The sequence below is a fragment of the Plectropomus leopardus genome, chromosome 11 (assembly GCF_008729295.1).
Source record: "Plectropomus leopardus isolate mb chromosome 11, YSFRI_Pleo_2.0, whole genome shotgun sequence".
NCBI lineage: Eukaryota > Metazoa > Chordata > Actinopteri > Perciformes > Serranidae > Plectropomus > Plectropomus leopardus.
The window spans coordinates 16,551,648-16,568,353 of NC_056473.1; the positions used below are offsets into that span (position 1 = coordinate 16,551,648).

Genomic DNA, 16,706 nt, shown 5'->3' on the forward strand with positions numbered 1-16,706 from the left:
ATATGCTAATTCTGAGCTGGAAATTTAGGTGTGAGATGTGTCGAGCACTGTGGTTAATGAGCTCGGTGGACAGTTATGATTCACGGCGACTGTTTTTGTTGTCGTGACTTGGCCTGCTGGTTAACTGTGTCGAGGATGAGGAGACACTTACATAAACGCGGCACTGTGGAAACAAACAAAACACAAAGCAATGGAAAAACAGACACTGAGATCAGAAAGTGTAGACAAAATAGCAATTTATTAATAACTTATCTTTTCTTTACATTCGTAAGAGAGGAAAGTGGAGCGGGTTGGCAGAGGTCACCAAGATGGCTTCCTCTGAAAAATGGCCTTCTCTGTGCAGAGGGGCGACAGAACCCTCCAAAGCTCTGGATTCTTCTTCACTCATCTTGACAAATAAAAACTGCATTTCACAGAGTTTTCCCTGAAGAGGCGAGGTGAGCAAAGCCTCCTAACTTTGTCCACATGTCAGAGACTTTTACCACTTGTACACAGATGAAGATTACTCACATTAGCCTTCAGAGATCCAGATTACACGTTGGCCGTTTTGACTCAAACGTATGCTATCGTCTATGTGCCAAATTAAAAACAGCTCTAAAATCTGCTCGCAGTTTGGTGTTTTTGTATGAAAATTAAAGAAAATCAGTGAATCTCTCTGGAGGCTAATGCTCAATAAAAACCTTCTGAGCACAAACGTAAGGCAAACAACCAAGGTGACTTTGATTTGTGAGGGTGGGTGCAAAAACAAGGCCTGTCGGCTGAATTCACACATAAAGCGATTATCAAATATATTACACATGTACACATTTTTGCACAATTCTTGGAAAGCCTACTTGATTTTTGGCATAATCAACTTAAAACATACTGATCAGTTTGTTTGCTTACATAAAAGTAAAATATGAAACAAAGAGAATCTTCGGTACCCACTTGTTGAAAAGGGTATATACTAGAGCAAGGCTTTTGCTGTATTTTATATTAAGATATATATACACAATGTATAAATGGTTGAAAAGACTCCAGAAGTGTAAAATCGAGTCCAATATATAGTATGCCATCTAAAGCTGGGGTGCTTTAACCCCACACAGGCAAGTCTTCATAGAAGACAAAGGAGACGTCGCACCCTGACGTCTTGGGGAAACCAGTGCTAGACCCCAAAACGAACATAAAAAAAAGAGTTTATTTCAGATCTGTCCAGTTTGAACAATCTCTTTGGCACACCAGCCCACCAGCTGTCCGACAAATCACTTCCTCAGACACAATGACAAAAAGAGATATATGACCCCAGGAGTTCGACAGGGATACAAGATTGAAGAAAGTATCTGCACTCTTCCTCGTTTCTGTCTCTCCTCATTTAGTCAACAGCAGCTGCGTCTTGACCAGACAGCTTCGGCCCTCCAGTAACCACGCTCAGCAGTAGGCGCCTCAAACCAGCTGTATCAATAAGGTCAAGAGCTCGGTCCCCATGGCAGACGGCGGAAAAAAAGAGAGACTTTTTGCAGCTTTTACCAACAGGAGGCCTAATGAAACCTCCAGCAAAGCAGAGAGGGGTGTGACAGCAGACCTCACGTGGACTCCAGGGGGTCCAGCTGGAAGACGTTGTGGTTGGTTGGGGTGGTGAAGTAGAGCTGCTGGCTAGGCGGCGCGATGCGGTTGTCACACGGGCTCTTCAGGCCCAGCGTGCGCTCAAAGTCCAGGAGCTGGCCCATAAAATTAAAGTTGGGGGAGATGTTGGACTTTTTCATCTTGACGATGTCGTAGGCGTCGTTCATGGACAGGTTGAGCTTCTGCATCAGGTAGGCCACCGTGACTGTCACGGAGCGACTGATGCCGGCCAGGCAGTGGACCAGGACGCCGCACTTCTGGCCTCGAGCTTCATCTGGGAGAAGGAGAAACGAATGGAATGTCATTGACCTCTTCCAGAAGAAAACAGCAGATTCAGAGCAATAACAGGGTTCCTCTGGGTTAAGGCAGATGGTTTTTTTTAAGACTTTTAAAATCCAATATTGATGAAAACAACCCACCAATTTCTTAGGATTGGGGACAGTTTTGCCCAAATATTTATTGTAACATAAAACTTGACTCTGGGTGACGCTGATGTGAGGGATATTTGGGATTTTTATTATTATTTTTTTACCAATTATTTTGAGATTCTACAAGGCAGTGTCAGAAAAAAATGATTCACAAAATCCTGCATGTCTGTCTCTGACTTTGAAGACTTTTGAAAGATTTTTTGATTTATAAACTCAACGCCTTTGAGAATTGCTAAATATATGGTCGAAACATTTTTTGTGGCAGCAAGTTTTATGACAAATCAATGAAATTTCTAGCCAATGAAATGTCAGAGAAGTTTCTTGTGGTCTTTTCATTTCATTTTATTTGTGTTTTTGAAGTTAGGAGCTGTTTAGGGGGCATCACGTGCACATTTTAAACGCAGCAGTTCTTCAAGTGATGAAAAACGAAGCCCCTTTCCACACAGACAGAACAAAACTTGTGATAAACATCTGTGACATTTAAGTCAAGCCATGTTGGAAGTTGGAGCGGGTCCAGGATAGGGACAGCAGCGGAAGTTGTTATCCTGGCTATCTCCCAGGCATGTCAGTCAACAAACAGGGGCTGCGGCGGTAGCGCACATAAACAGAGCCGACATTCTTTTCGTTTTTTTTGGCCTGGAGTAGCCAGTTGGGAAATTGACTATTACGGTCTATTAAACCATTCTTCCGCTCGCCAGGGTTACTCCGACAATGGTGCCATTTGGGCGTGTAAACGTAGGAGTCATGAGGGCATGCTGTCAAGGCGAACAGGATGTCAACAGGGCCTGTAAATGGCTCCTTTTGTAATGTGGAGGGTGGAAGAGGGGGGGGGGGGCAGAGATGCCATGTCCTAGATTACTTTCAATGCCACTTCCTTCCTGTTGCGCTCGAATTACCGCCCTCCCCTTGTTCACCCCCCCTCCCCTTCTCCTGTTTCAACGTCGCCCTTTGTGCTGCAATTACACAAGTCCCCGGGACAAGAGATAGGCCAGGATGTCTTCCATTGAAGTCAAATCATTTGTACACAGTTGCATTTTAGCCTGTGTGCCATTAGAGGCAGCCTCCTCTGCCTGAACACAATGGCCTTAATCTGCCTGTTCTGTGTGCCCCCGCCTGAATGTCTGATAACATCACAGCCAGGGACACCTCATATAATCTCAATTGCACAATAAGAACCTAAGAACTTCCTGGCAGCGATAAGACACATCTCATTAATAAGATTATGTCCACGACTATCTGCTCCTGCCTCTTCGCTTTGACTGCAAAACAATCGCACATAATCGTCAGGTGAGGAACTGAGCAAATAGCTGTGAAGGGATTATTCGAGTCATCACTTGACGACTTGGTTCCTGCTTTTCTCCTTTTGTGCAAGTGTTAACTCATATTGGATTTTTTGTCGAAAGCCGATATTCCAACACATAACAACTAATTTGGCAGATAACTGTTATCAGTAAAGCCACTTTTATCCCTGCCTAATTTTAGTGATCATCAAGTCTCTTCTGTAGTAGATTTAACATGGTATTGTGCATACTCTTATCATATGACACAACACCAGCAGATGGAGACATTAAACACAATGCTCTTTCACATATGTAATACTCATTCATTGTGCAAAATAAGAAAAATACTTAAACATAGGGTTGATGTTTTTTACATGTTCACTTTGTCAATTTAAAAAAATGTTTGTGATGTCAGCAGAAACTGGCAAACTCTGGTATTTAATTTTAAAGCCAATATTGTTGATACTGATGAATGACGATATTATCGTGCATACTTTACTGATTTTTTTTTTACTTTAAGATGAACAAAACTTGCATTTCAATTTCAAGAGTCGCTCCCACTTTCTGGCATTTGTACAAACTAAACTAAAAAAAAACAGAATTTGCAATGTAATCACTGTAAAATGTATAATTATTTGCAGCCATAAAAGTAAATGTGCATGTCTGAAACTCAGAGGCCTGAGGTTTAACTGCAGCTGCTGCAGCGTGCCTTCATCACTCACCAATGAAGCTGATGGCCTCAGGGAAGAACTGAGACAGATTCTGGCTCCAGTGATCCGAGATGGGGATCTGCTTGTACTTAAACTCCCCCGCATTCTCGAAGAGGTTGGGCAGGTTGGGAGTCACGTTGAGGATGTACTTAATGCCGTACTCCTCCAGCACGTCCAGGTTGGTGGAGTCCTTGGCGCAGCCCAGGTACAGGTGCGGCAGGATCTCCACTGGGAAGGAGGGCTGCGGGTTGGACAGCGGGCTGCCGTCCGAGTCCGTGGCGCTGCTCGGGTCCCGGTCGATGTCAGACTCGATGTCCGACGAGTCGGAGCTGATGCGCAGCCCTCCGAGGCCCAGCACATGTGCGGTGGGGGAGCTGGTGTTGGAGGAGCCGTCCAGGTTGGTTTCGCACAGGGCTGGATACTCGGCCTGGAATTTACTGAAGCCACCTGGAAAATGTCACACAAGTACATCTATTATAAGGCCGTTATGAGCGTATATTACCTCATTTAAGTATTCCGTTTTATAATCTCTGGAGATGTCTACAGAGTTTGCTCACACATTGTTTTAGTACACTTTCAAGACATTTTAAATGAGTGTTTTCAGATGTAAACAAGCGAGGGAAGAGCTCAAACGAAGACGGAATATGATTCACATTAACGCGCCTCCCTCCGTCTCTGCGCAAGAATCTGCCCTATGAATGAGCCGCCGCCGCGGGGCCCCTAAAATGTGAATGAACCGCACTCACCCTCCAGATAATAGGCCCTGTAGCCTTCGTCCTTCATCCTCCTCAGCAGCAAACCCAACACCGACCCCCCGTCCACGTTCTCGTTCCACTCCCGGCTGTACTCGTCGTACAGCACGATGGTGTCCGTCTTGCACCGGCGCACGAACTTCTCCCGGTCCTCCCCGTCGGAGAGCAGCGAGCGCACAGGCAAGTTGCCCTTCTTGAGCCGGCGGAGCATGAGGCTCGGTATGGCCACATTGATGGCCGTGTCGACGTGCGACGACTCGTAAAGCTCCTGGGCCCGGCAGTCCATCACCAGCAGGCCGTCCCTGCGCGTCTCCAGCTGCTCCCGGAGCCAGCCCACCGTCTTGCTGATCGCCATTACCGAGTCGAGCTGGACGACGGGCTTGAGCTTGTCAAGCATTTATAAGCAGGTGCACAAAAATGATTTAAAGAAGCGAAGTTTGAGGAGCTGGAGGCTGGAAGGAGCAACCCCGGAAAAAAACAGTGTCTTTTGTCAGGGCCCACAGCAACACAAGGGACTGGGGGTAATGCTGTGGAAAAAAAGTGCAGAAAATGCTAAATCAAAACCTCCAAATGTCCTCCAAAGCCCCGTGCGCTTTGGAAAGATAAGGATTAAAAACGCGCGGGTCTCCTTCACAGATTCCCCGGGTGCGGGCTGCCTTCACTGGCGGTCATTCATGCATCTGACCGGAGAAAGCCCGTGTTATTTATCAATGAGTCACACCGGCCCTGCGACGAGGCGACGCTTCCTCTGCTATTATATAACTCCACGGCTCCACGCGCAAAAGCTCTTCCACCTCTGTCTTCCTCCTCGGAGATCCAGGGTAGAAAGCTGTTGTGGGTCGCCGTCTGTGGATGTGAACCATGCGGGCTGTGTTGCTGTGTTTGCGCCTGCGGATGCCGCCTGTTCCTCCGTCTGTCTGCGCTGTGAATGGCCGCTCTGCAGTCTCGCTGTGGATGCGCTCTCTGCGGCGCCAGGCTGCTGAATGGCTACAATCGGGAGGCGTTTCATTGGATACATTATGTCGGACGGCCAATCAGAGGAGGCCCAGCAGCGGTCGCCTTGGAAACGGGGGCCGGATGGAGCGGCCCGTGTTGATGAATTGTTAATGAGTTTGTCATTCACAAAAACGGAGAGGAATTTCCGCTCCGGATCAAGTGAGTGCAAACAAACAGAAGAGCTGCAGGGAGAAGGAAGGAAAAGAGGGAGGGAGGGAGGGAGGGAGAATGGCCTTTACTCAGACTGAGAGAGAGAGAGAAAGAGAGAGCGAGATAGTGCGATATACAAGAGCTAGGTATTGGGCTTTAATAATCCAAGCCTATAATGTTGTGTTTCACTTTAAGTGAACTTTCAGAAAATTCAAGATGAGAGCCCTCCCAATGCAAGGCCACCAGAAACATAACACCAGAAAATAAACTGCATTAATTATTGAATCTATAGTTTGGTATTTGTGTCACTGTGAAGAGCAGTTCAATTAAATTTGGGTACATTTGTGGAAAAGTTTAGATTAACAGTTTGAGCAATGTCTAAATGTTAATCAGATCTGAAGAAAATATTGAGACAATAGTTTTTTAAGAGGCACAGGGTTTAGGAGGGGTTAGGATGGACATTGTTTAACTAATACTTCATTGAAACTTTGTGGATTTTTGGGCTTTGCATAAAAAAAATTGGAAAATTATTAATATCATTTTACTTTTGTCAAATTAAAAGAAATACTAATATTAATAATATAACAAAAAACAGAGAAGGGGTAATATAATATGAGTGTATCATTCTTTCTTATCCTTTTCAGAAATCTAACTTGTTTATGATAATATGTATATTGAGAGTTTGCTTTAGGATTATTCTTCATTTATTTTTTGTTCTTGTTTTATATAAATGTATTATGATTTATTTTTAAATGTTCAAAATAAACCAAATAAAAAAAATAAATAGGTGATGTTTTTAAAACATTATCTTTGACGTGAAGTGTTGTGTGAGCAAGTGCAGTAAAAACTTTTTTGATCAACAAGCAATATGTAATAAAGATTGATTTTCATATATGAAAATAAATACCATACTTCAGTCTGTCTCACTTTATATAACAATGCATGAAGGAAACCAACATTTTTTTTAAAGACAGTAAAAAGCTTCCACTGTGCCTCTTAAGGCATAGCTCCTAACTATTTGTCTTGGACCTGCAGACACCCTGCTGAAAGAGAAACTCTCTTTTCTGCCCCATCCACCCTGGAGGGTCAGAGGTCAGCCAAACAACAACTGCTGCCAGAATGCTCAGAGACAACTTCCACTTCAGCCGCAGTCTTTGACAGAAACTGTCTCTAACATCCAAGGGTGTAGGTTTCGTTGCAACATTGGGGGTTTGGGGCCCTCTGCCAGAAAACTGCACCAGTTTATGGTGTCAACATCTTTAATTTAGTCCAAATAAAAGTCCTGTTCAACCTTCGTTGTTCCTGTAACTTTATGTTGTGCATTCTATTTGGACATGTTCCAGTACACAGGCCTACCAGAGACTCAAAATTCATGCTCATTTTTACATCATATGCACAACAAGATGAAAGTTGAAAAAGAAAAACTTCATAATTCAAATAGATTTTGTAAACAGAATAAACCCAACAGTCTCCATAGGAATATTATGGTAGAACAATAGTCTACCAGAAGTGTATAGAATTAAGATCTACTCAAGTTTCGTTCACTGCATTTGTGTGCAGCTTCTTTATGGAAAGCACAGGAAATAAGCAAGTTGAACAATCTGCGCCTTTTTGAGCACACAACAGTACTGAAGCTATTTCTGTCTGTGCAGCCTTCACTGGACTGAAGAGGCTCAGATGTGTGGGTGGTGGACGTGTCTCCCTCTCTCTTTCTCTCTGTCTCTTTCATTCCAATGAGACTCACACACTAACTACTGTAACTACTGAACATCACTTTGATAATCCTGTTATACAGCTGAACCATAAAATAATGCTAAAATCTTACACATAGTGTGGCATTTATATTAACCCGATTGGAACATTGCGATAGGATTGGGATTTCCAGGGTTCTTTTTTGTAAGGACACATCGGTAAACACATCAATAGTGAGCGTCAGTGGTCACATCAGTCAGGAGGATCTAGGCCGTCTCCACGTCCTTCACACCCTTTTAACGCGGACAGATGCCGGTCCATCCAGAGCCATCGGGGCCGCTGAATGGCCTTCACACCCAAACTAAATGCATCTGCCCGGTAAACAAAAGGAGCATTTTCACAGGTAGTGTTTTTATCGCCATCTGCTACAGACTGTAAACACACACAAAGGCTTTTAATTGATGACCTGTTGATTTTATATCACTTGTTCAGACTCAGGAGGTCTGATGAGCTGCAGACTCTAGGATAACTTCACACCTTCATCAGATTAGATCTCATGAACCATGGTGATCCTCATGCAGAAATTAGAGTTAGAGTATACTGCAAGACAATTTGTAGGCCTATTATGTAAAAAAAAAAACCAACTAATGTTATAATGAGTTGATCATTATCTTTTTAATTTAATATTGTGTATACAGCTGCGTGTAAAAAGATTTGTAATTATTAGCCTGTATTTAAGCCTGAAAGATTGAGGAAAAGAAAACCTTTTTTTTGTACAGTTTAGTATTGCAACAATAATGAGCATAAGGTAATGAGGTTTTGTTATGTAGGTATATCTTTTTCAAAATGGATTTAATACATCAATACATTCATAAGACTAAGACAGTGATTCTCAAACTTTTTACACTGCGTCCCACTTTATAAAATATTACGTACTCCAAGTACCATAACTATAACCAGTGTTAGCGCACGCATACAGCTACAGACAATTCACTCAAAAGGCAGGTTTATTGTTGACTGCTGTTAGCGGCAGTTCCTAATAGCTGTCCTCTAGAGCCTCGATCGCAGTGTTTTAAAACCATTCAGTTTACATCCGCTTACAATCTTGCCATCAAAGCTCAGCTGGTGGCTAGTCGTGGACGTAACCGTGCGCTATCTTCATTAAACTGACTACGAAGCCCGCTGATATTAAACATAAAATAACAATATAATAACATAACTTTTTAAATTACATTTCAGGGGTCTCATAGTTCAAATTATTTTTATCTGATATTTCTTAGTATTTTGTAGATATTTTGTAGCATTATATGTGTTTACATTATTGTATTAAAACATATATGTTTTAGAGATTCTGCTCTTTCACTTTGCACTATTAGTGCCTCGCCAGTGCTGGAGAAAGCAGAAAGTGAAACCTTATGCAAACAGTGGTGTTGGTCAGAGTGAATGTCAGATAAAATAGAGTTTATCAGTAAGGGTGAAAGAGTAGATCTGTGTCTAGAGTTTGTTTTCCATGGGAAAAATTTGTTAAACAAAATATTAATCATAGCAAAGTGTTTTAAAAACATGTTTGGAGGGGGCTTTAAATACTATACCATCGTCCTGTAAACAATATACCATATACACAATCATGACTGAGTGTGGATTTCTTTTAAAACCTGTTGTGTAGGTTTCTGTCCAAATATAGACGTGTTGTGACAGCAGACTTATCTCTCTGCTGTGTCCTGTCTATCTCACACCTCGGACACCAACAGCTCTGTAACCAGATAGCATCAGTGAGCAGGAGGAGTTTATCAATCGACTGACAACATCCTCTGAAACACACAGCAGATTCATCATTACAGACTCATAATGTAGTACACCCGATGACATGAAAGGAGCCCTTGTCATGGCGGGGGATCCAATGCTGACCCTTTTTTTTTTGATAAACAAGCTCTATCTCGATGCTGTTTTATGCACTTTGACACTTTATGTATATTAAAAGTACAAAAACAATTCCCAGTGAGAATCATTTCATTTTTATTGTGAATTATAAAATAGTTGGGGGATTACCCCACACCATTCTGGGTGCCAGAGTTTGCCCGCAAGGCGAAAATTGCATATCACTGATCTACAATATACAAATATAACTACATTTCCCTATCTCAAACACACACACACACACACACACTAATGGCAGGCGACTCCGTCTCACACAGCAGCCTGTCTCCTCACTTATTACCATCGTGGTCTGTGTGTGTTATGTCCCTGCCAGCGTCTCTGTTAGCATATGAAGTGTGTAGCAGCCCTGCTGCAGGCCCTTTGGCCCCTGCAGCATGTCCCCCCTCCACCTCCAGAAGTCCCTCTGAATGGAGCCAAGCTGTTTCTATTCACCTTCAAATGAATTCTGCTCCCTCCTCTCCCTTAGCCCCTCAACGCCTCCTCCTCCTCCCTGCTGCTCGCCCTACTATTCTGCCTCTGCCCTTCTTTTTTCGCCCTTGGCCCCCTCTTTCCCATCTTCTCTCACCCGTTCTGTTTCATTTCCCTCTCTTTGTCCCTGTGCAACACATTATCATCCCAACCCATCACATGGTGCCGCTCTCTCAGTGACCTTCCGCGTCTACTTATCATGTTTCAGGTGTCACTCTGCGTCAGCAGTTTACGCTCTGGGATGGCATCATGTTCATACACTAAAAGCACAGACAGAGCGTTGCTATTTGACAAATTCAGAGTGAGAATGAGCTTCCCTGTCATGAAATCTACAATCACCGTCTAAAGAAGCAAAAAATTAAATATGTCAGAAGCCAGTTAGGTTTGACTGAAAGCATGGACCTACTGCATGTCAACACACTGTTGCAACATTTCCAAACTTGCTTTGCTCAACCTGACTAAGGCGTCACGATGTGTCAACAGAAATCTGACCACGCTGTGGGAACGACTCACATCCTCTCATTCAGTCTCTCTCACTCTCACTCATTTTTCATATCATTTTCAGAGAGTTGTCGTCCACAACAAAGACAAAACAGGAAAAATATCTTATTTGTCATCTTGTGGTTGTCAAATAACACATTTGAGCATCACGGACAATATTTTGGTAAGACTTGATTGTGGCTCGTCATACATGCCACCAATTCACAAAGGAAAACAGCAGTGCTGATATACAGAAATTCAAATAACTTGCAACACCTTATTGCCAATCGCACAAAATGAGCACTCACATGGAGAGTTGGGGAAGACAGCACTTAGGATATGTTACCTTTGCATGTTATTATCTAGCGGATATGTTGCATATACTGTACTGCATTTAGCAAGCTAATGTTAGGTACCGGTGTTTCAAGTCTTCATGTGTTACTCTTTGATATTATGATAATGAGATATACAGAACTTGTAGCTAGCAGTCTGTTGGGCTTTTAAATTGGTGTGCTTTGGAGAACACTTAATCTCATGGAAAGCCAACTTCAATATTTATGCTACATATATTTGAGGTGGAAAGCATCTTTGTTAGGACAGAAACAGCACAGGCAGGGAGGACCAGAGGGATATTTTAACTGAAAAGGCAAACAATAGCCAACCATAATCAACAGGACCATCCAAGAATGAAGGGACACCACTAGAAAACACAAGCAGATAATCTGACAAAGGACAAAGGGAGCTGGGAAGGTATGAGTGGTGAGACACTAATTGGGGAAGTGAGAACAGGTGAGTGGACTGCAGGACTAGTGAGGGACAGGTGAAACTCATCACGGCGGGGCACAACAATTACAAAGGCTGGAAAACTCACAAAGACAGGAAGTTAAACCAGACATAACACATGAGGAATGAACATACAAAACAAAACAGGAAACAAACTAAACATACATTTATTCATGAAACAAGTAAAAACAAACAGTAAGCCTATGAAACAAAGTCCTCAAAGGCAGATTTTGTTTGCTTCTTCAGTCATTATTTTTGGAAGTAATTCTACTTTTACTCGAGCGTAGGTTTTCAGTACTCTACTCACCACTGCAAGTGTGTCACAATAGTATTTGTTACTTTCTCCAGTCGGCTCATCTATCATGTGTTGACATGTTTACTGCCTTGTTGTCTTTGTGTTCTACTCCTGCAAAAGCCCTTTCTTTCTCTCTTTGTTCCTCATTTCCCACAGCCCTGCAGACATACTGGATTTCATGTCCTACTGGTTGTGCTGCTGGTCTTTTATTTTTTTGTTTTCCTTTCTGTATTCTAGTGTTTCCTAAAGAATTGGGAGAAAAAATCTGAATATGTGACAGGTTCATGAGAAGAAAGCATTAAAAATGTTGTGTGTCCTCTACTGCTTCTGTTTCCTAAAAGTTTCACCGTCTCTGCTGCCATTTACATTTGAATCGGTTCACATTTCCATATGGACTGACCCAATGATTGACTTAATGATTGAAGACAAGTGAGGAGAATGAGTTTCAATTCCCAGGTGACTAAAAGCAGGGACGCCTCCGTTTACATGGTTCCCCTTGGTGAGGAGCGTCCGACTTCTGTTCAAACTCAAACTGGAGGATCGAGAAGCCATGTCGGAGCAGTTTACTTAATTTCCATATTTTCCAATCTGCACCCTACCCCTTCTACCCCACCCTCACTTCTCATTCGGCAGCTAATCTTGTCCTCCTCCTTGTTTCTTTGCCACCGGCTGCTCGTCTCAGACGGGGAAATCCTTTGTCCTCAAACAAAGACTCACCACATGCACTAATCAGGTCTGGAGCTAGGCCCGTCTGCGTATTTGTGTGTATGTACATGACACATACTCAGGATAGGAGCATGGCTTATCATGGAATTTATTGTGTGAGAACGACAGAGAGGCAGACGGAGGCAGACAATGAGACAGCGTCTGTGTACATCACAATGTTGCAAAATCTTAGTGTTAGCGCATGATGCACAGGAAGTTGGTGGTGTTTAAAAGAGGAACTGAATATTATGTGTGAGAAGTGATAGACACCATGGCCAAACACAAAAATCATTACTTGGAATAAAGTTTTGTGAATCTGAACATCTAGAAGTTCTCAATTTACACTTGGTATTAACATGTGATCTGTATGTGAATTATCTGGATGGGAAAAAAATCTGGATGGAAGTGTACGCAGACAAAAACATCTGGAGATGATCTGGCATGCAATGTGATCGGATCTCAGCCAGGTGTATATGCCATCTGTACAGTCTGACCACATGCTGAAGAAATAATCTGCTTGACAAGTGAAAGGTCACCTAACTTGGCTTCTCTCTGCTAGTTCAAGCTGCCCAGCAAATCGAGCGCTTATTCTGAAAACAATCAAGGTTTTGTCTGTTTAGGATTCCCAGGGCATACTGCTATCCAGATAACATATCCAAATAAGATTCCCAAATATTACCAACCAATTTAAGTTTATCAAGTCATGTCATTATCAGTGTATGTCGGCCAACAAGTTGCCAAAGATATGTTTGAAACAGTTTAGGAACAGAGCTTGTACTAAACTCACTTGGTACGCATGTAGGTCACAACTAAAACAACCTAATATACGTGATCCTTATCAAATACGTTTGCATACGTTCATTCTTCTGAAAGTTGCTCAGTGGTGCACAAAGCCAGAAAAGTTTGACTTCCAGGATATAAAATTACCTGGATCTTCATCGTCATTGTTGGGCATCGTTGGGCCCATAGAACAAGGGCACTGAACACTTTTGTGAACTTGTGAACAGCTAATTGACAAGACTTTTGATACTGTGGGACTGAACGGATCACGCACTGATAGTAAAATTATTCATTTTGCGGGGATTGTGACGCTCAAAAAAAGGTATCCACTGGTTTACAGACGTCTTTCTTACAATGTAAGTCTACGAGAAAAGGGCTTTTTGGGCACCATGGCATCACATAACGACCCAGAAGTTGTAATTCCACAGTCTGGCCTCGTAAAATTGACTTCAAAACCTGGTGTGCTTCCTGTGGGCCTGCTTCAGATACATAGCAGCAGCCTGGACACTAGGTGTAAAGGTTGGAATAGACAAAGACAATGCAATGTGAAAGCCAAACAACGTGATTCAAAAAGCAGTATGTCCATGCAGTATGAAGACAGGAGACGTAAGTGATGAAGACGGATTCCTTAGAGGAGCTCTCACATGCAGCAGAGCTTAAGATCAGTGGAGACAAAACAGAAGGAGCTGCTAGGCTCCTGCTCACTGATAACAAGCTTCCTTCTTTTATCACACTGATTCAATCTGCACAGGGGCGAGACCAGAGCAACACACGCAAACACACTCAGGTGAACAGCACGCTATGCCTCTGACAACTCACTCAGTACGTGCTGTTCTCTTGCAAACACTCTTTTTTGGGTTTTAGCGCTACAGTGACTACAGCTGTGGGTTATAGGGGCTGACATTTTATACAGCCTATGGCACTGATTCTCAACTTATGATCCATGAGCCAAATCTTGTCCCCAGTAGGATGCCAGGTGCCCCCCTAACCATTTTTTAACTCACAATAAAAATAAAGTGATTCACACTGAATTTTTTTTTGTACTTTTAGTACACATAAGGTCACAGAGTGCATAAAACAGCATCAAAATAGAGCTTGTTCATCAAAAAAAGTGCAAGTGGAGGATCCCCCGCGCCCCCTACAGAGGGCCTTACTACGTCCCTAATGTCCTACATCCTAAAAAAGCCCTGAAATCCAAGAAATGTCCGGAAATTCTAAAAATGTCTGATAATCTAGAAACATCCTAAAATCCTAGTAACATCCTAAAATTGGAGAAATGTCCTAAAACCCTGGAAATGTCCTACAGACCTTTTCCCAAGCACTGAGCTCATACTCCCGCAGCAGTAATCATGTGATGAACAGAGAGAGAGAGAGAGAGTGAGTAAAAAAGAGGGCTGAGTGAATTAATACACTTCACGATCGTGCAGCATTCACAGGGATCTGCTGAATTTGTGTTAACTGCTACAATCTCAAGATCGCAACATGACAACATCCGGAAGAGACTACTGTAAATGTGTAAAGCATGGCACTAATGATCCCAAAGCTGAAGTCAACTTAGCGGGTGTATGACTTGTGTAATTACAGACTGACAAGCATGACCAACAGAACCATTGTCATTTTCTTAAAGAAAAGAAAGACAAAGGACAAAGATTTTTCAAATATAAAACAAATCTTTCCACAAGTAAAAAGGTTTTTCCCATTTTTACATAAGTGAGTTGGAGATTCAGACCCTTCCAGCTCACAGTGAGATCTCGTCTCTGCTACTCTGTCAGCTGCCGTCTCCACCACCCATCCACACACTCTTCACATGTAAATCAAAGCACTATTTACAGTGCTTTACAGGAGGACACAGGCTGACACACACACACACGCACACAGACAAGACGGCGCACATGTTTCCTGTGTTGTGCAAACTTGTCTGGATCTCATATGCACACTCATGCATGCACACACACTTATCTCCTGTGTTGTACAGGGTAGTTCCTGTGTTTTTTTGAGCTCACATTCACCAAGAAATAATGCTAATTATAATTACTATTAATTTATTTTTAGAATTTTTCTCCAACTTAATTTTTAACATTAACATATAACCAAGGTAAATAAAAAGCATACAAAAAAAGGACAGAAAGTCACATGACATCATTAATAGATTAATTAAAGAAAAACTAAATGAAAGAGGAAAAGAAAAAAATACTGATTTGTATGACCATGTCCTCAATATTTAAATATTTTCGAGTTATTTAAATTTTTAATGATTATCTCCTATAGGAAAGTGTATTATTTAAAACTAGATAATGAATTATTATCACAAGAGTAGTGGTTCTGTATTATTATTATGTATTTTGCAGTTTTTTTCCACCTTAATATTAGTTATATGCATTTTTTTCTTTGCAATGTCAGTTTTATTGAAACTGACTTAAAGGGAGGTTCCTGCCAGCTGTTTTCGTGACAGACCCACACACAGACACACACACACACACACACACACCCTGGTCTGAGCTCTGTGAAGACAATAGTGGCTCCAGTGTTATCAACAGCTCCATCACTCTGTCTCTGCTCTGCATTGCCTCACTGCTGTCCTGCTGCTGTATCTGTGAGTGTGTGTGTGTGTGTGTGACAACAGACGAGGGGCTGGAGATTGTATGGAGGGCTTGGTCAGCTTCAATAAAGTGTCATGCTCTCATGCTGTGTGTGTGTGAGTGTGTGTGCTTGAGTCCCATAGAGAGGATTTCCCCTTCACTGGGTGTCCACTTCCGGCTGCCTTTGGCCCATTTCTGTCTGTCACTTTTCATTCATGTGTACAGATAAGAACTGGCGTCTTTCTTCTCACTCTGTAGCTTTCGGCGTGTTTAGCCCTCCACGTCATTTACATATCAGCTCAGACTGAACAGTTTGCTGAAACTGCCTTTACGATGAAGTGACAGTAAGCTCATATTGTTTACTGACACCTCACAATTCCTCTTTTCTCCACAGCTTCATGTTTAGCAAATAATGTTGCCTTATACTATCTTTACCTTATAAGATTTGTTTGGAGCTATAGTTAGACAGAATGAAGCCACAGCGCTGGTGGTGCATTTTCGTGTTAGCTTCAGTCTTCAGCCATGTTTGTAGCTCCTTTTGTGCCAAATTCAGGAATTTCACCAGAACACGTGTTTCAAACCAAACTACCTCCACAGATTATGTTAATCACAGTAGCTACAGTATCACTGATATACAAAAATATTTAGTGACACCCACTGCCAGAATGATTAGCCCCTTTTACATAGACTGCTCAGGCTGGGAATGTTGTGCAATCATTTTGCCTCGTTGTTCTTTATAAATTTTTATTATTTATTTTTATTGTTGTTTTGCTGTTAAGCTGCCAGCAGAGATATTAAAGAGCTAAATCAGCATTTGTGTAAAAGAGCAGCCTGTTCTAATTCCAAAGTCATCAAATACCGCCACTTTTGCAGTGCTTGTGGCGTGAGGTCCCATCTCCAAAAGCCATCTTTCGTGCCGGGATGATATTCCCCCAGATGGCATCAGCTGAGAACATGACCAGACAGAATAGTTTGGTGTTACACACACTGGCGGACGGCCAGACGGCACCCGCCACAACAGCGTGATATGCGGTTGGTTGGCGTCAGTAGAAAATGTGGTCGGATGGA

The 16,706-nt window shown here is 42.4% G+C and overlaps 1 protein-coding gene across 1 annotated transcript; it reads right to left on the bottom strand.

The window, feature by feature from the left end:
• Positions 1-219: 219 nt before the first annotated feature.
• Positions 220-5,769, bottom strand: dusp6 (dual specificity phosphatase 6). The gene is made up of 3 exons (XM_042496224.1): positions 4,767-5,769; positions 4,033-4,467; positions 220-1,876 (listed from the first exon to the last, which is right to left on the bottom strand). The coding sequence occupies exons 1-3, from the start codon at positions 5,167-5,169 to the stop codon at positions 1,563-1,565; spliced, it is 1,152 nt and encodes a 383-aa protein (XP_042352158.1). The 5' UTR covers positions 5,170-5,769; the 3' UTR covers positions 220-1,562.
• Between the last annotated feature and the right edge of the window lie 10,937 nt (positions 5,770-16,706).

What these genes read in the sequence shown, in the direction of transcription:
- dusp6 (XM_042496224.1), bottom strand. Translation starts at nt 5,169, where the DNA reads ATGCTTGACAAGCTCAAGCCCGTCGTCCAGCTCGACTCGGTAATGGCG. An exon ending in CAGGGCCTATTATCTGGAGG is followed by an intron (nt 4,468 to 4,766) that starts GTGAGTGCGGTT and finishes GACATTTTCCAG; the next exon opens with GTGGCTTCAGTAAATTCCAG. An exon ending in TGAGGCCATCAGCTTCATTG is followed by an intron (nt 1,877 to 4,032) that starts GTGAGTGATGAA and finishes TCCTTCTCCCAG; the next exon opens with ATGAAGCTCGAGGCCAGAAG.